The sequence below is a fragment of the Callionymus lyra genome, chromosome 6 (genome assembly GCF_982586985.1).
Source record: "Callionymus lyra chromosome 6, fCalLyr1.hap1.1, whole genome shotgun sequence".
Classification (NCBI taxonomy): domain Eukaryota; kingdom Metazoa; phylum Chordata; class Actinopteri; order Syngnathiformes; family Callionymidae; genus Callionymus; species Callionymus lyra.
Window position 1 is genome coordinate 35,658,820 of NC_141823.1, and position 24,256 is coordinate 35,683,075.

General features: G+C 39.5%; 1 protein-coding gene across 1 annotated transcript; it reads left to right on the forward strand.

Moving 5' to 3' along the window:
• The first annotated feature begins 3,758 nt into the window (after positions 1–3,758).
• LOC148078941 (hexokinase-1-like) lies at positions 3,759–19,425 on the forward strand. The gene is made up of 21 exons (XM_087792976.1): positions 3,759–3,980; positions 5,841–6,003; positions 6,469–6,617; positions 6,704–6,823; positions 7,720–7,815; positions 7,969–8,068; positions 8,141–8,324; positions 8,404–8,559; positions 9,528–9,615; positions 9,769–9,914; positions 9,995–10,187; positions 10,357–10,468; positions 10,614–10,762; positions 15,546–15,665; positions 15,729–15,824; positions 15,888–15,987; positions 16,054–16,237; positions 16,384–16,539; positions 16,673–16,760; positions 16,959–17,104; positions 18,220–19,425. Exons 1-21 carry the CDS (start codon positions 3,918–3,920, stop codon positions 18,368–18,370), a joined length of 2,760 nt encoding a protein of 919 aa, XP_087649102.1. The 5' UTR covers positions 3,759–3,917; the 3' UTR covers positions 18,371–19,425.
• The last annotated feature ends 4,831 nt before the right edge of the window (positions 19,426–24,256 follow it).

The following is a 24,256-nucleotide window of genomic DNA, read 5'->3' on the forward strand; positions in this document are numbered from 1 at the left end:
GCTCAGATGGTAGAGTGGTTGCCTGCAGTCCAAAAAGGTTGCAGGTTCAATCCCAGCTCCAGACAAGCTTGTGTCGTTGTGTCCCTGAGCAAGACACTTCACCCTGATTGCTCCTGATGGTGAACTTGGCGCAAGTGTGCAGCCTACTCACATCAGTATGTGTGAATGGTTGAATTTCCCCTCGCGGGACTAATAAGGGATTCTATTTTTTATTTTTTTTATTATATTTTTTAGAGAAAATAAAATACAGTCGGTCTAATTGTTTGGAGAAGTTTCATGAAACCTGGTCACCATTCATGCAGCATGTTAAAGAACTGAACCTCACATAAGACATCAACAGTTTGGGTTTTGTTATTGTTTTTACCGTCATATGTATGGAGTATTGTTGTTTTGTGTTTTTTTTGTCTGTTTGTAAAAATGTATCAATGCATCATTATACATTTAGTTAATTCGTTTTATGTGTATATATATGTATAAGAAGGTTTTACTATTGTCATATTTTATTTATCTGTCTTTGTCAAGCCCTGATTGTGAACAGGTGGGTGGGGGTCTGGATTTACGAAACCACGGGGAGGTTTTCTACAGGGGTGGAGGGTGGGATCTTTCTTTGTTTTTGTATTCTACCTTTTATTTTTTTTCATGTGTGTATTAAAATGTATGTCTTAATATCTGAAAATCAATAAAAAGATGTTTTAAAAAAAAAAAAGTACTAGAGTTATACTCAGGAGGTTATGACAGTTTTAAAGGAAATATTAAAAATGTAAATGGATAAAAATGTTACATAGTGCCTCTTTCCCTCTGTGAGCATTACTATGTAGAAATAAGTTGAAGATAACGTGTTGCAGCATGAATTAGGAAAGACTTTGTCCTTCTTTGTGTTGAAGCATGTGAAAGTAGGCTATCATCAAATGCGTGTTTGTGATCATGCAGGTATGTGGAGCCGAGTCACAGCGATCTGCTAACTTGCCTGGAGCTGGAATGGCTGCAGTGGTTGAAAAAGGAAAAGCAAACTTGGGACAAGACCACCTGGACACCAGCGTGGGGGGGCAGAGACCTCTACAAGCAACATCTTCAGTTAAAATCACATGTGCAGAAGTAAACCAATCAAAACCCATCTGAGGGAAGTATAAAATAACTATTTCTGTCCCTGCTTCTCTTGAGTTTTTCAAGAGGCCGTCGGGGTGTTGGCTCTTCAGTGCACTGTGACCTTCATCCCATCCGAATAGGGGAGAGGGAAAGGGGTGGTCCGGGTCACCGCCATGACCTGACAGAAGTGACTTGAATGACAGACTAAAGTAAATGTATCTTGTTGTTTGGTTTTTTTCTGTGATTTTAAGTGTTTTGTGACAATTTGGACTCAAGATGTACTATTGATGTGAAAATGTGTTTGATAGGTTGCATTTTATTGCGTAATTACTTGGAGGGCGGGGGGCAAATGTGAACATTGACATTGTTCAGAAGTTCAACATAAAATCTCCTATATCTAAAACCCCTCAACGCAAAGTTGAGTACCTATTTACGGATGGACAAATACTGAACAATTTCGGTATTTATGAATAAGCTTAAAGGTTTTTTAATTTGACGTATGCTCTTGACTTAAAGCAGCTCTATATGATTTTTAGTCGAGCGACGCCAGTGGACTAAAGTGGTAGTGTTAAACCTGACTGGAGACCACATTTCCCTTAAGAACTCGCTACATGTCTCAAAAGTTGCAGAGTCCCAGTTTTCTGCAGTAGGAAGAATTTTCTGTTTCTAGACTTCCATTGGCTGAATGAAGGATGGATACAGATGAGGTAATGAATCAGATTGTGGAAAATGACATATGATATGCGTTATGATGGATTTGTAAATAACATAACTTTAACTTTGTTTTTGGACCGTATATCGCCCCTCCCCCCACCACAACCAGCGCATGTTCACACCATCCCCAAGAACTTTCACAGTGAAAATAAAGATCACACCAAAACAGGAGTCAAGTCACAATATATGAGTCATTCAACTAGTTTAGTTGATGTGTCATCAAAAGTTATTTGATGACATAAAAACTAACTAGAGCTTCTTTAAGTCAAGCTTCTACAGATTGTGACCCTGGGCCAACCTTTTGGATGATATACCTTATATATACCACATCAACGTATGCCTCTGAATAAAAACAATTATTTCACATATTAAAGTAATTGTTACTTCTGGTTTTGCTATCTTATATTTAAACATAAAAAAAACGTAATTGTTTTTTATTCATTGACAATTGTTTGAAATGATTATGACGTTTTAATACTTGAACACGACCACATTTTTCATACTCAGAAGTTTGTGCTGTTAAGAAAATGTGTAATGCTTCTGCCATACTGAAGATATTTCAACTTCAAACCAAGAGCTACCAAGAAAGTCCAACGAAAACATTTTTTAAAAACGTCTGTGATGACCCTGAAACTCCTAAACAACCTAAATAATTGTGTTATTAAATATTATGAAATTGTTTAGGTTTCCGGCAAACAATTTCTTGCAAACGTTGGTCTGTTAAACTTAACCTATGCAGGTGTGACTGACTTTATTGGTCCTACACAGGTCGAAACAAGGTGCAGCAAGGGGCCACATCAGGTCAATGTAAAATTAAAAAACTGAGAAGAACCTGAAGCGATCAAACGCGCATTATTTTGTTCGAGATTTTATTTAAAAAAAACAATCTTTTAATTCTATATTGTTTTTCTGAATTGTGTAAAATGACTGTCCGCACGTTTTGCTCTTTTTATTCACGCTTCATATGAACTTGGACGGGGCGGGAGCTCAGATTGGTTACTGTGCATGTCAATCAAATTGTTAACCAATCGGCGCAATAACGATTTGATTGACATGCACAACAGCAAATCTAAGCTCTCTTCACTAATTTCTAATATCATATTTTATTAAATCACGCGATCTACTAGCAACAGCTTCGAGATGGACCGGTAGATCCCTGGTGTAGATAGTGTCCATCGAACCATACTCAGTTTTGTGGGCGTTTTAGTACGCCAATGGCGCACTAAATTAGCGTACTAAGAATTGAGACGCACTTACGCACTAAAAAAAACTAACTTTGAGTACGCAAGTATGCGATTTGAGATACAGCACGAGTTTTTAGTGAGCAGGGCTTAAGCACATTTTCTAATGTACATATCTTTATTAAAAGAGAGTTTCGTACAAAAAGGCACATGCTGATGAGTACAATAGCGGACCAAGATTAACGTAAGAGACACTTAAATCAACACATAAGGTGCCCTTTAAGTATCGTGAACTAGTGCGTTCAAATAACACTACGTAGACGTGAATTCCGTGATATACAGCATCATGAGATACATCATCTCGAGATAAAACAATAGTTATCCATGTCACCTCCGGGGCTCCGTACTTTCCAACCTGTCCTTATGGTGATTACATTTAATTAAGTTGAAAAAAGAGGACCCTAATAAAACATTAAAAACTCAAACAGTAGTAGTAGCAGAAGCCAGTAAAACATTATTGGCTCACGCTTTAACCTATATTGACTCCATTAATCTCAAAGTAATTTATGAACTATTAAATAAGTTCCCCCTCCTATCTCCATCCATGAGTGTTTGCCTCCAGGGTGTGTGTGCGCAACAGCCAATCACAGTGCAGCTAGGGGACCTCGTCAGCAGCCAACGTCTCAGCATCACCAATCATCTTCCAGAAGTGGGCGCGTCTGTCCCCGCCCACACTCGGTCTAACTTGCAGTCTCACTCTCCTTCACTCGACTTACACGCTGGAGGAGGAAGAGCCACGTCAAGCTGCTTTAGCTATTTTTAAACCGCATTGGACCGCATTCGGGATAATAATACATTTCTCGCGGCGTTTTAAGTCATCTCAAGTTTTTCTAAGGGTTCTTTTTCATTCTGTATGTTTAAAAGAGAACGAGCAGAATGATCACAGCACAGCTATTAGCTTACTATTATACCGAGCTAAAAGATGACCAGGTTAAAAAGGTAAGTGTATTTATTCTTGTTTATGTTGACAGAAGGACAAAGTTAATAGAAGTGTAGTTAGTAAGTAAGTTTGAAAAGTGATGAGGACACGCATACTGTCATTATAAGTAAGTCTTAAACTATTGAAATAAAAATGAACTTGAGCTTAAATACAGACTGTCGCCTCTCCACTCGTGTTAGCTTCGATGTTTCTCACGTAAATGTGTGTGCGCTATATAAATAAATATTACTTACTTACTTAGATGAGCCACGACACCAAGGTGTGTGATTGGCGCCATGTTGTTGAGGATATTTGCTAAAGAGGAAGTGGTAAAGAAGGAACTCGTGCTATTAAAGAAAATTGAAAAAAGAGAATACAGGATAATTAAAAGATGACATTTTAACAAGATAACTTGTGTATATTGTTATTGTAACAAACATGTTTTGTAACAAATAAGTCACTGATATCGCGACCTCTAGGATGCCTTTATTGAAAGTAAACCAACATTTTTCAGATCCAAGTTAAATTTCGTTCAGTTTTACCCCCTCCAAGTCAATGGTAAATATGTATAATAATAAAAAATGATAAACATCATATTTATATAACGCTTTTTGGGACACGCAAATAGGCTTTACAAGAAGTATATAGTTGACCTTTTTGGTCAGTCACTGCCTGTTAGGGATAGAAAGTTTATGTTGCTTCTGAGTATGATCCCACTTAGTTCTTTCTATTTTAAGCTTAAACTTAACATATTGTATATGGTTAAAACAATGTCATTTATGGTTGATCCCAACACATTTTTGCCTTCTGTGGAAAAAATGTTTGGGTGCGTTGGTGCTTGATTCTGTTTTTATATTGCTTATTTTGTGTGTCATCTTATTTGTTTTATTCTGTACTGTCACCACAAAAAATCCTGTTTTACAACACTGGGAATAAAATATTAGGATTCTGATATTTAGCTTTTATTTTTCAATGATCGACAGCAATGCTATAATTAACATTACTGTCCAAAGTGAGTTTTCAGAGGTGATTTATTGAAAGCACAGAAAATTGTAAAGCTTATGATATTTAAGTTTGTGACAAACGGGGGTTGTCGTTTGTGGTAGTCTTTACCTGTGAGTCAGTGTTATGTATATCCAAGGGATACAGTCTCTGTGGTTTATTCAAACAAACTGGAAAAGCCAGCTAAGGTCTAGTCCTTGCCACCACTTTAATATCACAGCAGTATTTTTTTTTATTTACATTTGCCAATTATATTTTTGATTTCTATTTTAGCAAACCTTTATCAAAGTTCCTTGTATTATCTAGTAACACATGTTTTAAGTTTCTTCTTTGCTGCCGAGTAAACGTATAGATTAATTTGAATTTTAGGCATTTGGGACTCCATTGTAACATGGGGGGGGGTTGTTTGTTTCAAAATAAAACATTGCAGCTCTAATTTGAGCAGCCCAGAAGAACAGATAGATTAGAATATTTTGGCAATTATTGCAGGAGCTCACGTTCAAGCAGCCGATCAAAGGCTTACCGGAAGCAGATATCACATATTAATTAATACAATATTAGGCTTGGAAGATTTAAGGTGAATTCTTATGCTTATTCTTATGCCCCAAATAAAAAGTAAAATAAAAAGATGAACTCTGTCATAGTCATAAAAACTCAAAGCACAGCGCACAACCACAAGACACCATATTTTACATGCAACTCTCAACTGACAAATTACAGCATGGTGTTTGCTGGGCAATTCCAAATTGTACTCATCATGAATAAAGTATCGAATAATGCCTTTATGATGTGGTTATGAAGTCTGTCAGAGTGTAGAAATTTTAATGACGAAACCCATGTGTTAAATGAACACTAAGCGAAACATTTTCCCGTTTCAGATTGACAAGTACCTGTACTCCATGCGTTTCTCTGATGAAACCTTACTGGATATCTCGCATAGGTTTGGAATGGAGCTTGTCAAAGGACTGGGGCGCGACACAAGTGCTACCGCATCGCTCAAAATGTTACCCACTTTTGTGAGGTCAATCCCTGATGGCACAGGTGTGTGGCTGGACATGTCAAAACTTAGACAATCTGCATAGTTACGCAAAGAAGAAAGGCACAAACAAAACGCACAAAACACTCTACAATTTGTTTCTTACAAATTGTAATCTCTCCAGACTCTTTCTTTAAATAACGCAATATTACAGAAGAAAAAAGAAATCAGGTCTCAGACGCTTACCACTCCCATCAGTGTTTTGTGTAATGCACAATAAAAAGGTTAAAAAAATATTCTCACTAAAAGATAAAACTGCTGCAGGAAGACTGTTGAGAACAATTTTCACAAATCAGTGATATAAGACAATCCAGTTTTCTCTGAAGCCCTCATGTTTGCGCACACACACACACACACACATAATTTAGCCCTAATATAATAGTACCATTAATATTTATTTTGTTATTTCTGTTCAATATATTTTGCTTAACAGAGCTAAAAAGATTAGAACGTGTTAATTGCCTTCACAGAGAAAGGAGACTTCATTGCATTGGATTTAGGAGGCAGCAGCTTCAAGATCCTTCATGTGAGAGTGAGCCATGAGAAGAAGCAGACGGTTCAGATGGAGAGTCAAGTCTATGAGACGCCCGAGGACATCATGCATGGCAGCGGAACCAGAGTTGGTTTTTTTTAATGATGCGATTTTTGACATGTAGAAGCCTCCGCTTTATCTATCTCAATAAGGTGTTGTTACTTCTGTTCTAGCTTTTTGATCATGTGGCAGACTGTCTCGGGGATTTCATGGAGAAACACAGTATCAAAGACAAAAAGCTGCCAGTTGGATTTACCTTCTCTTTTCCCTGCCTGCAAAAAAAACTAAACGAGGTGAGATTTAAATAAATAACCTACACCCTGAACTGGTTGCCAGACTGTTGCAGGGCACAAAAGGCACACAAACATTTACATGACTGACAAGTTTTTTTTAATAAAGCTCAGGATGTGGGATTATCTTGGATAAACCCACGCTTACACAGGGAGTACTCCGCTTCCAAAGTGTACATTAAACTTGTATTAGCCCTTTGGGCCACCCATTGAGTACCTTGCAGTACCAAAATGGTTGATGGCCCTTGTAGTACACCCATCTTTTAACATCAGGCTCTATATAATTTTTTGGGATGTGCATATGTTTATTAAAATGTTGAGTGATCACAGAAAAAACTATATAATGGAAATAATAATAATTTATTTGTTTATATCCAGTGAATGGACACACATTACAATAAACAATTGAATTGCTGGGATCTGTTTTTCCTTTCTCCACTATTGTCTCACTTCAACTGTAAAGTGTCTTGAGATAACTTTGTTATGATAAGACACTTTAAATAAAATTGAATTAAACAATCGCTTCAAATAACATATATGGTCTATATGATGATATGAATGGATGAAAGATGACAAAGGAGCAGAGCTGGATGTTTTGTCTCTCTATCTCTACATCAGGGGTGGCCAAGACGGTCCTCAAAGAGCCACAGTGGGTGCAGGTTTTGTTCCAACCGATCAAGTATGCACAGTTTAACCAATGAGGTTTCAGCTGAAACAAGCAACACCAGACTGACAGTCAACTGCTTACACCCCGAAGACACCTGATTGGTGAAAATGTGTCCTCTTGATTGGTTTAACAAAAACCTGCACCCACTGTGGCTCTTTGAGGACCGGGTTGGCCACCCCTGCCATACATTAACAATACTGCGTGTTGTACTGTGTACTGTGTTTGTTGACAGGGCGTTTTGCTAACATGGACGAAGCGTTTCAAGGCAAATGGTGTTGAGGGGATGGACGTGGTTCAGTTGCTGAACAAAGCAATAAAGAAAAAAGGGGTACATACGCTGCTGTCTCTATGTAGAGTATATATTTTTTCTAAACTTTTTAAAATGTTTAATTGTAACATACTTTACACTACTTTCAATCAAATTGTATTGCGGCTGAATGTGATTCAGTGTGCTTCATGTAAGGGTTGTAATGCAATGCAGGAATATGAAGCTGAAATAATGGCAGTGGTAAATGACACGATTGGGACAATGATGACATGTGGCTTCGATGACCAGCGCTGTGAAATGGGCATCATTATTGGTATTAGAAAAAAAATAAAGATTTACACAGACCTATGTAAGGTCAAACTCTTAAGCAAAATATGTGTTTAAGGTACTGGTACCAATGCCTGCTACATGGAGGAGCTGCGGCATATTGACCTTGTGGAGGGAGACGAGGGAAGAATGGCCGTGAACACAGAGTGGGGGGCTTTCGGAGATGACGGCAGAATAGAAGACATCAGGACAGAGTTTGACAGAGAGATCGATCGTGGTTCTCTAAACCCTGGCCAACAACTGTACGTCAAAACTAACAATCTTTTTTAATACCGTTGGAAAAATAATCCTGTTTCTAACTAAACTTCTTCTTTGCTGCAGATTTGAGAAAATGGTCAGCGGCATGTACATGGGGGAGCTTGTTCGTCTCATCATAGTGAAGATGGCCAGAGAAGGAATGCTCTTCGATGGCCAGATCACTCCTGAGCTGTTGACTAAAGGAAAGCTGGAGACCAAACATGTGTCAGCTATTGAAAAGTAGGTGAAGCTGATGTTTGTTAAAACATCGTTTTTTAAGAATCCAAGAATGCCATTTTCTTTTGATGGCATAACCAAATAAAGAAATTAAATAATACATATGAAATGATAAGATTACTGTATTTTCCGCACTATTGGGCGCACCGGATTATAAGGCGCACCTTCAATGAATGGCCTATTTTAGAACTGTTTTCATAAATAGGGCGCACCGGATTATAAGGCGCATAGAATAAAAGATACAGTCAAACGTTTGACTTGGGTTGCGTTATGCATCCATTAGATAAATCTGCTATAGCAAATGTCAACTAAACAGTCTGATAAAGTCAAACTTTATTAAGCGTTCTGACAACTCCGTTCACTCCCATGGTAACGATGTTCAAATGATGTTTAAAAGGCCTCAGCAGCGTGTGATACTGGTGTTGTGTGCAGACAAATGTTGATCGAGCAGCAGTGAAGTTGAGCAACTAGAGCACGCGTGTATGACATGTTGAAAGCAAGTGTAACTTGTTGAGCGCGCAGCAGAGTGATTTTGAGTGTACAACAACCAAGACACACTTACTCAAATCGGTGGCAGTATTATCACTCCATAGTCGTCCGCCATGATGTGACATGCGTCGTAAATCCCAACCCGTAATGACGTAATCCCGCCAAAGGCGTGTCGGCTAAATCGGCGAAGTAGTAGTTGTAAATGAGACACCCACCAGGTAATGTTCATATATAAAGCGCTCCGGATTATAAGGCGCACTGTCGTTTTTTTTTTTTATAAATTAAAGTCTTTTAAGTGCGCCTTATAGTTCGGAAAATAAGTACAAACAGTAAAACAGTAATAAAAGACAATAAATGTAATAAGAGACATTGCCATTTATTGGCATATCATTTATTTATCAAATATAAATATAGCAGATATAGCAGAGTACCACATGGTGATGGAGGAGGTAATGATTTTAAATCCCCCCCCTCTCCTTCAGACATAAAGAAGGAATAGTCAAGGCCAGAGAGATCTTGACCAGACTGGGTTTGGACCCCACTGTTGATGACTGCATTGCTGTGCAGCATGTGAGTTAAAAATGGTTTGATAAGTCAAACTATCTTTCTGTAAGATTCTGTAACATTTACAGTCATTACTGTAAAATGCAAATTTAGAGTTAGATATTCCAAAAATGTCCTGTTAATCTCAGAGGTTCATCCATTTGTCTTTGCCTGCATCAGGTTTGCGCCATTGTGTCCTTCCGCTCTGCCAACCTTATAGCTGCCACACTGGCTGCCATTCTCAAACGTCTAAGAGACAACAAAGGAGTTCGCCGTCTTCGGACCACTGTGGGCATTGATGGATCTCTCTACAAGATGCACCCACAGTGGGTAGCCACACAATTACAAATTGTTAACAATATGTTTTGTTTTTTCACAAATCTGCTTCACCTGATATCCATTTCAGATACGCCCGTCGGCTACATAAGACAGTCCGTCGGTTGGTTCCGGAGTCAGACGTCAGGTTCCTCCTGTCAGAGAGTGGCAGTGGAAAAGGGGCGGCCATGGTAACTGCTGTGGCCTACAGATTGGCAGAGCAGTCCCAACAGATCCACGAAATGCTCTTGGAGTTCCGACTGACGACTGAGCAGTTGCTCGAGGTGAAAAAGTGTTTGTGTCAAATTCATTTATTTTGGATATTTTTTATGACTTAAAGTATAGTAAAGTTTATATAATTTATTTTATTATATTTAATCTAACTTTTTTTTTACTTCATTTATTTCATGAATTGACATTATTTTGTAATATGCATTTATAATTTATGTCCAGGTAAAAAGACGAATGAGGACTGAGATTCAAAATGGCCTTATGAAAAGCACACAGGACACTGCAACAGTGAAAATGTTGCCAACCTTTGTAAGCAGCACACCTGATGGCACAGGTACAGCATGCACGCTTGCATTTACGCTCAGATGTGTGTCTTGGGCCTTATTTAAACTCATTGCCCTTTAGGAACTTGACTTTGTTTGAGTTTTAATTTTTCTTTTAAAAGGTTCCTCATTACATCATCTGTTTTCCTTTGTTAGAAAATGGTGATTTCCTGGCATTAGATTTAGGAGGGACAAACTTCAGAGTATTGTTGGTCAAGATCCGCTCTGGAAAGAAGAGAACAGTGGAGATGCACAACAAGATCTATGCCATACCACTAGAGGTGATGCAGGGCACCGGTGAGGAGGTGAGACACTTTACCTAGTAATGTTTGACATTGTCAACTGAACTCGTAAACCGAGTGCTGCCTTGTGGTGGCTGAGATTATGTAGCTGGTCATTAGTGACTAAATATAGCGTCTGGGCAGGGAGGAAGGTTAGTCCGGCACTTGATTCAACACATCTCCGCTTTCTTTATATTGCACTTTAAAACCACAGCGGTTGGCACAAAGTGCTGTGAAAAAACTTAAAATATAGCTCAAAATAAGAAACAGTTAAAACACTAGGATAATACAATAAAAGCAAATTAGAAAAGTAAAAAGCATTAAAACAGCCTTGTGAGATAAAAGACTAGTTTAGGCAGACGTGTGTAGCCAAGGACCGAGTGGAATATGGTTTCTTTAATCCTGACAATATTCTGTTGCTTCAGAGAAAATAGTAAGTAAGTAATTTATATTTATAGAGCGCTCTTTTAGACCAGGGTCACAAAGCGCTTAAACAATAAAAAAAAAAGAAGAAAATAATCCAAAAATATATACTAAAAAGATCCAGATAACAACGAGAAAAACAAAGGTGTCCCAGAAAGTCCCTGACTTTTTTTTTTATTGTTTAAGCCTGAACGAATAAAAAAGCCTTAAGATGTTTCTTGCTTCTCGTGTCAGTAGACTCCATCAGGCACAAAGAGAGATGAAGATCATTCCAAAGCTCAGGAGCAACACCCTGGAACAAATTCTCTCCTCTGGTCCTGAACCGTGTGCGAGGAACCATAAAATATTATCTTAAACAATGCTTTACTCCACTGAGAACATTTTTAATGTTTGGATCTGAAATATTTATAATGATGTTACTGTTTCCGTTTACTGTGAAATTTTGAATTTTTTATTGACTAGTCAGAATACATATTTATTATATAATTTAGCTGAACTTTTGCTTTTAAGACCAACAATGTTAGACAATGTTTTACTTTTAGCTTGTTTTTTCTTTACAGAATAATAGAAAAATAGTACAAATATTTACATTTAAAGTAAGATTAAGGTAAGGTAAGGGTAAGGTAAGGTAAAACTTTATTGATCCCTCAGGAGGTCTGCTTTGGGAAATTGTTTTTTACCAATAGCCAGCAATTTTTCATAAACAATAAAAAATAATACATAAAAAATAAAATAAGAAGAACATAAAGAGGAAGAACAAGATGACACAATCTAAGTCCAAAGACAAAGGACATAGGTCAAGGAAAGAAAAACAACAAAGACAAAGATACAAAGACTAACATGGAACAGAACATCCAGATACTTTCACTCCACTCCTGCCCCCGAACTCAGAATTGTACAATTTAATAGCCCGAGGGATGAATGAGTCCCTGAGTCTATTTGTTTTGCACCTGGGTAGGAGCATTCGTGCACTCATTCTGCTTCTCTGCTCACTGATGACAGTGTTCAGAGGATGACTGTCATCATCCATGATGGACAGTAGTTTGTTCAATGATATCCTCTCAGCAACTGTCACCAGTGAGTCCAGCTTCATTCCAACCACAGAACCAGCCCTCCTGATCAACCTGTCCAACCTGTTGACACTCCTCTTGGACACATTTCCACCCCAACACACCACAGCATAGAACAGGACACTGGCCACCACAGACTGGTAGAACATGCAGAGGAGCTTCTTGCAGATGTTAAATGATCAAAGCCTCCTCAGAAAGTACAGTCTACTCTGAACCTTCTTATACACATGGTCTGTGTTGCAGGACCAGTCCAGTTTACTGTCCATCCACACACCGAGGTACTTATAGTTGTCCACTATCTCCACCTCGTCGCCTCTGATGGACACTGGACGTGGCTTTGTCCTGGACCTCCCGAAATCCAAGACCAGCTCCTTGGTTTTTGAGGTGTTCAGCTGCAAGTGGTTCCTCTCACTCCAGTCCACAAAGTCACGTATCAGACTCCTGTACTCGTCTTCGCTGTTGTCCCTGATGCATCCAACAATGGCAGTGTCGTCAGCATACTTCTGGACGAGACTCAGCTCTGAGTTGTAGCAGAAGTCTGAAGTGTAGATGGTGAAGAGGAGAGGGGCCAGTACTGTCCCCTGAGGTGCTCCTGTACTGCACACCATAGTGTCAGACTTGATGTCCTTCAGCCTGACATACTGTGGTCGATCAGTAAGATAGTCCGTAATCCAGGAGACCAGACCAGGGTCCACATGCATCTTAGTCAGTTTGTCCTGCAGCAGAGTGGGTTGGATAGTGTTGAAGGCACTAGAAAAGTCCAGGAACAGGATTCTCACTGAACCGCTTCCTTTATCCAAGTGGGAGTAGGTCCGATGCAGGAGGTGAAGGATGGCATCTTCCACACCAACTGCTGGCTGGTAGGCAAACTGCAGGGGGTCTTGCGCGTGCTGGACTTGTGGCGTGAGATGTTTGAGGACCAGCCGCTCCAGTGTCTTCATCAGCTGCGAAGTCAGTGCCACCGGTCTGTAATCGTTCAGCACACTCGGTCGGATCTTTTTAGGGACTGGAACGATACAGGAAGTCTTCCACAGAGTTGGTACTTTCCCCAGCCGTAGACTGAGGTTGAAGACATGCTGGAGTGGCTCAGCTAGTTCAGCAGCGCAGGTCTTTAGCAGTCGAGCAGACACCTTATCAGGACCAGCAGCCTTCCCTGGACGAATCCTCCGAAGTACATCCTGTACCTGGAGTGAGGTGAAGCTGGGAAGTGGTTCTGTGGAGCTGGGGGGGGCACAAGAAGGTGGGGCAGGTCCTGAGGCGGGCAGCAGTGAGGGTGAGGTGACCTGCTCAAACCTGTTGAAAAAGTTGTTCAGTCCATTTGCCTCATCCACCGTGTCCACTGCAGTCAGAGAGGCCTTGGTCTTGTGTCCAGTGATGGTTTTAACACCATCCCAGACCTCTCTTATTTCTTCTCGGCTCAGCTTCTCCTCCAACCTCCTCCTGTAGGTGTCCTTTGCCTCCTTCAAGCATCGCTTCACCTCCTGCTGAGCTGACCTCATGGCGTCCCTGTCTCTGCTCCTGAATGCCACTTTCTTCCTGTTAAGGACATCCTTGACCTCCTTTGTTACCCACGGTTTATTATTAGGGTAACAGCGGACAGTCTTAGTAGGGGCGACAACGTCCAAGCAGAAATTTAAATAATCTGTTAGACAGTGTGTCTGTCCCTCGATGTCCTCACCATGAGACCTCAGCAGCACATCCCAGTCTGTTGTTTCAAAGCAGTCTCTGATGGCGTCCTCCACAGCTGGTGTCCACTTTCTGATTGTCTTAGTGGTCACAGTCTGTCTCTGCACCAGAGGAGTGTACTGTGACTGAAGGTGGACCAGGTTGTGATCGGACCTTCCAAGTGGAGGAAGAGGTTTGGCTCTGTAGGCGTCCTTCAAGTTGGAATAAAGAAGGTCAATTGTCCTGTTATTCCTGGTGGGACAATCCACGGCCTGATGGAAAGTAGGCAGAGTAGAGTCCAGGTTGGCATGATTAAAGTCTCCAGAGATGATGATAAACGCGTCAGGATGTTGATTCTGAAGTCGAGCTGTCATTGTGTGGATCTTCTCACAGGCAGATGCAGCCGCAGCGCTCGGAGGAATGTAGACACACAGCGCGATCACGTGACTGAACTCACGCGGTAGATAATATGGACGCATGCTGACAGCCAACAGTTCTAAATCTTGACAACAAGAGACTTTCTTTACAGTAACGTGTCCCGGGCTACACCAGCGTTTATTCACGTACATGATCAGACCTCCTCCTCTGCGCTTCCCACACGCGCGCGCGCGTCTCTGTCCGCTCTGACGGTGCTGAAACCAGGCAGATCCACGTGTGAGTCCGGAGTCAGTTGAGTGAGCCACGTCTCCGTGAAGATCAACAAGCTGCTCTCTCTGTAGATCCGCTGGTTGTTGAGGGCAGACAGCTCGTCGATCTTATTCGTCAGTGAATTGACGTTCCCCATCGTGATCGTTGGGATCGTTGGTCTGTGACGTCTCCGATTGTCCGTTAGCTTAGCCTTTAGCCTCCTCCCTGCCCGACAGCCTCTGTAACGGCGCTGAAGTTCGATCGGGATCTTGTGGCGATCTCCAGCCCGTGCCATTGACTTCAGCGACAGTAGATCCTCTCTTGAGTAAACAAGACGATTCTTTCCATGTTCAAAAGTATCCATTTAAAAAGATTATAGTAAAAAATTAATAAAAAACAGAAAATTATAGAAATTGCTGCGGAGCTACTGGAAGAGGCAGCCGTCCTCGTCGGCGCCTTTAGGAGAAAATACCATTACATTGTGTTACTGAAAACTGAAATAAAAACAACAATCTAAGTCTTAGTTCAGGTAAATATGCTCTGTTTATATTTAATTTAAGTCCACCAAGTTCACCTGACCTGAAGTCTAGAATTATTTAAAGATGTTGACGAGCAAATATTAGAACTTAATTGCTTGTTAACAGTGAAACAATCGGCCAATATGAAAAAACAAAACTGTAACATTTCTTGTATAGAAAATTATTTATTTTCAAACATTATACATGTATTTAACATGCCTGGTGTTCTCTCAATAGACGCTAACTATGAATTTATCAACCATGCCTATATGAATGTCTATTCATTGTCTTTGTCAATGTTGATTGAATGTACTTAAAATGTTATAATTATCATAATTAAAACCATAACCTTTTTGTAGCGCTACAATCTTTGATGTGTTTCAGTCTGGTTATCGGTCATTATTTGCAATTATGGTAAAGACTAAACTGCCCCTAGTAATGAACTCACTGACGTATCAAAATTGAGTAACTCTGAAGTAACGGCATTACCTTTTGTTGCTGCAGCTGTTTGATCACATTGTCCAGTGTATAAGTGACTTTCTGGACTACATGGGGATGAAGAATGCTCGTCTTCCTCTGGGATTCACCTTCTCTTTCCCATGCAAACAGACGAGTCTGGATGCTGTGAGTCTCCTATTGCTCACCTTACTTTTGTATTTATTTAATATATACATTTTATTGCTGCAGGGGATCTTGTTAACATGGACCAAAGGTTTTAAGGCCACTGACTGTGAAGGAGAGGATGTTGTGGGACTGTTGAGGGACGCTATAAAGAGGAGAGAGGTGTGGTTTGAAGGGTGGAGGGTCTCTCTGTGAAATGGGTTCTTGTAAATATACTCTGTACAGGAATTTGACCTGGATGTGGTGGCATTGGTCAACGACACAGTGGGAACGATGATGACCTGTGCATATGAGGAGCCCACATGTGAAATTGGGCTAATTGCTGGTGAGTTCGTCAAATTCTGTTTTTCCTTCATTATACTCTCTTGTATGGTGGATTTGTCTGTCTCAGGCACGGGCAGTAACGCATGTTACATGGAGGAGATGAGCAACATTGAGATGGTGGAAGGTGGTGATGGGCGCATGTGTGTCAACATGGAGTGGGGGGCGTTTGGAGACAACGGGTGCCTAGATGACTTCAGGACAGAATATGACCGAGCTGTCGATGACTTCTCTCTCAATCCAGGAAAACAAAGGTTTACAAGTTTTTTTCTCCTGTATGCTACTGTGTAGTGTCTTGAACTTAGTTTCCCATAAGAATTTCCCCAAGGGATCAAAAAATGTATATATGTGTGTATATATCTAAGCTCGTCGTCCACATTTGTCTTATTTTGCCTTTAAGATATGAGAAAATGTGCAGCGGCATGTACCTGGGAGAGATCGTCAGGAACATCCTCATTGATTTGACCAAGAGAGGTTTCCTATTCAGAGGTCAAATTTCAGAGACCTTGAAGACCAGAGGAATCTTTGAAACCAAGTTTCTGTCTCAGATAGAAAGGTAAACGTGTCTCCATGACATCCGTCTCCCCCCCCCCCATCCCAATAACAGAATAAACTTAATAAATGTATGATTCACTATGCCATCTAAATTGATGTTTCTGACTTAACCATATGTTTTTCTTCCTCTGTAGTGACCGATTAGCTCTACTGCAGGTGCGATCCATTTTGCAGCACCTCGGGCTGGACAGCACCTGCGATGACAGTATCATCGTTAAAGAGGTGAGTCAAAGCCTCACTATGTGTTTCAATATCTCTTTTAAAACAATTATTGGTGGTGATCTCTGTTTTAATTAAAACAGTCTTGGAGCACAGAGTGCCATAGAATGGGCACTGAAACTCGCTATCTAAATATTTGTACATACAATATGCAATGTACTGATGAGTGTTGCAATTGGTGATAAATGTTGGATTGTGCAGGTATGTGGAGCGGTGTCACACCGAGCCGCTCAGCTGTGTGGAGCTGGAATGGCCGCTGTGGTTGATAAGATCAGAGAGAACCGGGGACTGGACAGCTTGAATGTCACAGTGGGGGTGGATGGAACTCTGTACAAACTTCACCCTCAGTAAGTCCACTTTTGTTATATGTTTGAGTTATCTCAGCTGCAGGGTTTATTGTCAATGCACTGTCAATTATTATTTTTAATGCCCTGAAACTGTGGTCCCCAACCTATTAGCGCCAAAGATCAGTTTAATGTCAGGCGATATTTTCACAGACTGGCATTTTAGGTGTGGCGGCTAAATGTAACAAAATAAAACAATATGACCGGCATAAAAACTAGTTTGTTGGCATGACGAGGTCACTTCTAATGAAGTTGCCTACGAGTGCAAAGTAACAATAAAAAAGTAACAATAAAGTAACATGAGTAAACATGCTCTCTTCACCTTTTTTTCACATGGCTATGCTCTGCCCCCTAATGGTATCTGGTCGCAATGGCAATGTTTAAATGTGAATTTTGAAATTAGACGTAATATATGTTATAGGCAGTGTTGGGAAAGTTCACTTTCTATGTAAAGTAATTCAAAGTTCAGTTTACCAGTAAAATGGTTTTGTTTATAGTTCATAATTCAAAAAGTTCAAAAGTTCATGACTCCAAAAATGAACTAGTTCATGGATAATATTACTAAGAGCCCTTTTTTTCAAAATAATTTCCACTGCCAATTCTCGTATATAATCAGATAGTGTTAATTGTTTTATCTTTTGACATACAAAAATTCACATTTTGAACCCATAAGAAACAGGGTTTACATTGGGGCAGAATTTCTGTCTATACAGGGCTCAATCTTGGCAGTACAAAGCTTGTAGTAATCAGCCACTGTGATGGGTTAACTTGGCTGCAGATAATTGTGTGATCTCGTCATATTAATTTCAAGTCAAAGTAACGTCTGTTGTGGAGCGTGATTGGACCACACACTTCTATGTTACAAAGCAGCAAAAGTTGTCAAATGCAATTGAATGGCTAAACTGGTGTCCAGGTGACTGACCTACCCGGTACTGTGCGGCCTGTTACAAAGAAAACCCACCAACTGATACCGGTCTGCGATCGGGATAATGTGTGAAACTTTAGGCCAGAGTGCAAAATCTGGCCAGCTTTTACTCACTGTGGCCAGCAGTTTAAATATTTATTTCCTGCTTCTCTACTGAACACTTCCAACATCTGGTCCATTTTTTTTTTGTCAGCTTTTCAGGGGTCATGCACCAGACCGTCACCAAGCTTGCTCCTAAGTGCAGCGTCAACTTCCTGCTGTCGGAAGATGGAAGCGGCAAAGGAGCTGCGCTGATCACGGCTGTCGGCTGTCGGCTCAGGGAGGCGCTGGACAATCAGATTTAACTCTCCTCAGGGTTGACCTCCCAACCTTTATGATGCACTTCAAATCAACCAAGTCACTCCAGTTTTGGTCACACTTCTTTAACAAGTGCAGGAGGTAATCATCCGTAAACTGATATAATGTAGCAAATTTTCATAGTTATTGTAAGAAAAACAAACACATCCTAGCCGTAAATTGGCAGAAATAGTCACTTCTTTTTTTATTTGATTATCATTTATTTGTATTCCAAATAAACTCTGTAATAGCATTACTGTAAAGTTCACCAAAAGATCAGATTTCTGACTTTACCAGAATTAAAATGTTTGCCAAACCCACAAATATAAAAAAAAAGGCAACAATTTAAACAGGCGACTAGGCTGAAACTTTCAATTTGTAAATATGTCATTAAGTTTAAATGTATTATTTTGATGATATGAAATGTGTTGCTTTAAGTAAACGTTAAGAAACACAGCAAAAATTATGAAAGTACTTGTGCAACCTTTTCTCATGTACTCTTGGCAAATCCGTAAATCCCTTAAAAAAAACAAAGAACCATAAACAAACTATTAACCTGTTATCTTAGGGTCAAGGTGTTGCTTTTGGGTCAAGTTGAATCACCTTACTGGCTTCCAAAAATGCATATGCAGTGATGGAGGTTGTTCACCTTGACCCAAAAGCAACACAAGGGATAAAAAAAAGACATTTGTTTTTGGGGCCTGAGATAACATAAGGGTTTATGACTGGTATTTTTGTTAGTACATTTTTCCAGAATGCATTCGGTCTTCTTTATTTTTATCATTAAAACCCTTTTTAGGTTTTAGTTGAGTTAAAAAAAAAATCAGCCTTCAAAATCTCAGAGATTTTCTGTTTAGTGAAGTCGCAGTGCTTCTGTGAAATTGTATCTGACCAAAGTTGCCAATGTGTCTGTGTGACAGGTGAATGTCAAATCTGCACAAAAAAGGGAATATTTTAAATGTATTTTAGAAAGCTTGATGTCTTCTGTTTGTGATATTTATTGTTTTTCTTCTAGTGGGGGATAATAATGTTACTGCTTAAATAAAGATATGCGCATAAATGGGGCAGGGAAAGCCGTTTCCCTCGTTTGAGTGTATAAGTCTGCTTTACCTGTCCTAACGGAACCTTTATTTGTGTTTAATGCTGATTGCACTAAAAGTTAAACTGTGGCTACAAAGCCTGAGTAAACACAGGGTAATGATGACGCTTTGACTTACTTGGTCACAGAACAAAACATTTTTTATTTACCGAGGAACACAAAAAAGCTGGACTGTGTTTGGAAATCAGATACATTTTTCTTTCAAATTTTTTATTTATTTTTCTATATTATCCTTTAAGGTTAGAGAGTAATATTCACTGTTGCTTAACTAAAACACCTCAGACAGATTTTGCTCTAAAGTTCATGAAAGAACGTTTGAAAAAATAATAGTAAAACAATAGTTGCTCTTCCATCAAAAAAACACAAATGAGTGGTGGTCCCCAGCTGATAACCCTGCAGCTGACCGAAGGCCCAGTGGAAAAAACATATCTCTAAATTTGTTTTTTAAGTTCGCTTTTTTCCTGATTTTTTACTTTTTTCGACATTTAAGGCTACAAAGAATTGTATACACTTCATTGTACGTAAGTACAATTACAATTAACTTGTTTTTTCCCAATATTTAAAAATATGTAATATTTTGTGTTCCAAATTATTATGCAAATTGTATTCAAGTGTTATAAAGATTACTTTTTTTGTTTTTCAACAAAACTCATGGACCGTATTGTGTCCCAGGATCTCTGGATCACTGAAATCAATCTCAGACATCTGCGACCAATTTGTTTGCCGGGTGATTCTAATTAATGAAAAGCAGCATGAAGAGCAGCTGCTAAAATGCCATTACAAAGTATCAAACAGATATTTGAAGCCACTGGTGCCTCTGGAGTCCCACGAACATCAAGTTGTAGGATCCTCCACAGGTTTGCAGTTGTGCGTAAACCTTCAGTTCGGCCACACATAAACAATGCTCACAAGCAGAAACGGCTGCAGTGGGTCCAGAAATACATGAAGACTCATTTTCAAAAAGTCTTGTTCACTGATCTGTGCTGTGCAACCCTGGATAGTCCAGATGGATGGAGTAGTACCACTGTGTTTCCTTAAATCTATCATAAGATCGTGACACAGTGTTCCATCTGTAGACATCGGAGAGTTGAATTTATTTTCTTTGAAACTATATGTATTTTTATCTATACTGGTGCCCATAAAATTGAGTTGGCCTTGATTATGACATTTGCAGTCCTAAAGCCTTGGGAAGGTTCACTTTCTATGTAAACGAGTTCATACATTTGAAAATGAACTAGTTCAGTTCATAATTCAGAATCTTCAAAGGTTACCGGAATAACAAGTTTATAAATATATACGATATATATCCGTCTATACAAAGTGAGAGATGTACACTCACATCTGGTTGAAACAATGGTCCACATGCTGAAAGATAATAACATACAAATATAAAATGAATAATAAATTACACATTTAAATAAAATAACAGAAGTTCTTTAACTAAAATATAAATTCACAGAAAACACAAAGCAACTTGGAACTAGATTCACAATTGAGTCAAACACCACCTTTAGATGTACAGCTTGTGTTATGCCAAGTGTAGGATACAAAAACAGCAAACATCAGTAAGGTTAATTTGCTAATCTTATATGAGTATCACCTTACATATTATAATCCACAAAAAGTTTAACTAAACAAAGCCATCTCCCTTCATTAGAAATATCAGAATCAAAATCAGAATCTTTTTTTACCAGTGTTGTGGTGGCAATACAGAATAAACCAATGAAATAATATGGATGAAATTAAAAGAGATTAATAAAATAAAATACAATGAATTAATAAAAGAGACTTTACCATAAAATGACATAAATAAATGAAGAATAATTAAGAAAAATACATTAAATTTAACAATATTCACTATCTGGGCAGCACACGGACAGAAAGAGTTCTTGAAGCGCGACGTTCTGGTATGTATCGATCTCAGTCACCAGCTGGACGGAGCAGTTGGACAGGTGTTGTCCTGGGTGAGTGGGTTCAGCTGCGATCCTGCCTGCATGGCTCCTGATAACATACAGTTCCTGCAAAGATGAAATAGGGCAGCCAATCTTCTCAGCAGAACGAAAAATCCAATTCTGTCTGTTCTTGTCCTTAGCTGTTGCAGCATAGTAACACACAGTGATTGAGGAGGTGATGATGGACTCCACAATGCTATTGTAAAACTGTACCAGCATCGACTGTGGGAGGTGGAATTTCCTCAACTGACACAGGAAGTATGCCCTTCTCTACAAGATAGTACATGGCTAACAGACGGACCACGGAGCCGCTGAGGATGAGAGGTTTGGGGGTGGCTGAAACTCTTAGAAAGTCAATGATCATCTCCACTGTCTTCTGAGCGTGAGCTGCAGGTTTTACTCACTGCTCCAGGTCATAAATCGATACACCTATGATCTGTAGATGGAACCTGAGATTAGTCCGGTCAGAGTGGTGTTGTCCTAAAACTTGAGGAGCTTGACAGAAGGATGGCTTGAGGTGCTGCTGTTGGTGTACAGCGAGAACAGCAGGGCCGAGAGAACACAGCCTCAAGGGGTACCAGTCCAGATGCTCTGTAAGAATTTTTCCCCAGCTTGACTTGCTGCTTTCTGTCTGACAGGTAGTTGATCATCCACCTGTTCAGACAGTTGGACACGTCTAGCTGGGAGAGTTTGTCCTGAAGGAGGTCATGGACTGCCGTGTTAAATGCTGTAGAAAAGTCCACATACAGGATGCTGGCATAGGATTTGTCCTTGTCCTTTTTAGGTGGGCAGCAGAAAATGCTCTTAACACTTCATGACCACAGAAGTCAGAGTGCCAGGTCTGTAGTCCTTCAGTCCTGATGGTCTTGTGCTTTTGCAGCAGGACAATTATTGAGGACTTGAAGGGAGCTGGCACATGACAAGTCTTCATTGAGGTGTTGAAGATGTCTATGAACACAGGCAGACAGCTGATGAACAAAAACACCAAAAAAAACAACTCAAATATTACCTTATTACATACGGGAGAGTGGAGCTGCCAACGTAAAAAAAAAAAAGATTATACCCAACTATAATGTTATTACATGATACTGAAGTACTGCGTTATCACATGATACCGAAGTATTACAATATTCCATGATACCCAACTATCATCAAGATGTTATGTTTTTATATCTCATCACAGGTGCTCTTCATGGCTTTGGACATCTCCAAAGATTCCTCCTTATTGTCATCAGCAGAACAATAAAGCATTTGATTTTCCAGATGACCACGCCTGTGATCAGACGGGTTCCTCCATGTTTGCTTAGCTCTTCTATCCAGTCTTTAAAAACATAAATATTCTTTTTTTTTTATTTACTATTTAAAATCTTCACCACATCCTTACAAGAGCAGCTAAGGTCACCAAGACAACGTTGATGTGAACCAGCAGTGTTCCTAATGATGCTATTATGTTATAATGTTACATTAAACTCAACTTATATGTTATTACATTAAACTCAACTTATATGTTATAACATGATACTCAACTATAATATTATTACATAATATTAAACTATCATGTTATTACATGATACTCAACTATTATGTTATTACATGATACTCAACTATTATGTTATAACATGATACTGAACTATTATGATATTACACGATACTCAACTATCATTTTATTACATTAGATTAGATTAGATTTAATTGATCCCACAGCGGGGAAATTTCCCACATGCAGACTTGAAGAAGAGAACTATCTCTCAACTGTCCTGGAGTAAGGACAGGCAGGCAACCAACTCTTACATCAGTGGTTCTAGTAATCATAACCAACGTATTGAAAGCTGGTGGGGGGTTTTGAGGACCCACCATGCTCAGACATGAATGAACCGCTTCCAAGAACTTAAGGAGGATGACCACTCTGGAGACTTCGTGGACAAGCAGCTGATTGTATATACTTCAGAAAATCAGCTCCATTCTCATTTATATATTTGAACTTGAGAGTGAAGTCCTTGATCTTTGGGTCTTTAAACTGATGGATCATTTCCTCCATTATATTGACATAGTGGACTTTGATAGTGACATAGTCAATATCACCAGAGGGTGTGAAATTGCCTCCCTCGTGCACTGCTTGGTCTTGTATGTTGTCAACTACCACCTCGTTCTCCAAAAATATCAATGGCAAAGTGTCTTCCAACTGCCGTTCTGGAGATTCAATACATGGACCAAGAGTAATCACAAGCCTCTGATGAATGATCATCCATTTCTGTTGCCTGCTGAAATACCTCAATATAATTATCTTGGCTAAAGTTAATCTATTCTTCACTTTATTTGGTCTCCCACTTCTCCCACCTTCCTTTTCTGTATGGTCTTCTTGCTCCGTACAAAGATAGAATCTCAGGGTTCCCAATTTTAGTGCGTCACACAGCTCTACAATTGTGACGTCCCTATCCAAGACTGAATCCCCCTGGTAGTCCAAAATGTCATGTGTGAAGAAATCAAACCTGCCAAACTTATTTTTTCTGTTTGGGAATAAAAGGTCTTTAGAACACTTTAATATGTCTGTTTTTTGGATTCTTTTGGCATATCAAGGGTCCACGTACCGCCTCCATTTATTTTGCGTATTTGCTTTTCTTTGTGGATACATCCGAATTCTACTTTTCTTGTCTTTTTTGTCCTGTTTATTTTTTCGAGCATTTTTGGAACTTGTAGATGGTCCAGGCTTATCGTCGCCTAATTCCATTCTTCTTTTTAATTTGTCCAAGAAGGAGGCTCTTTGTGGACTTGCTCTGTGGTTTTCCAGAGAGAATCGTCTTAAAGCAATCTGATCAATATAAGTTGGTTTATACACAGCAGAT

Bases quoted from the DNA above. Each gene is read 5' to 3' on its own strand.
- LOC148078941 (XM_087792976.1), top strand. From the start codon at position 3,918: ATGATCACAGCACAGCTATTAGCTTACTATTATACCGAGCTAAAAGAT. The intron at 8,560-9,527 runs GTAGGTGAAGCT...CCTCTCCTTCAG, and splicing joins CATGTGTCAGCTATTGAAAA to ACATAAAGAAGGAATAGTCA. The intron at 10,763-15,545 runs GTGAGACACTTT...TTGTTGCTGCAG, and splicing joins TGCAGGGCACCGGTGAGGAG to CTGTTTGATCACATTGTCCA.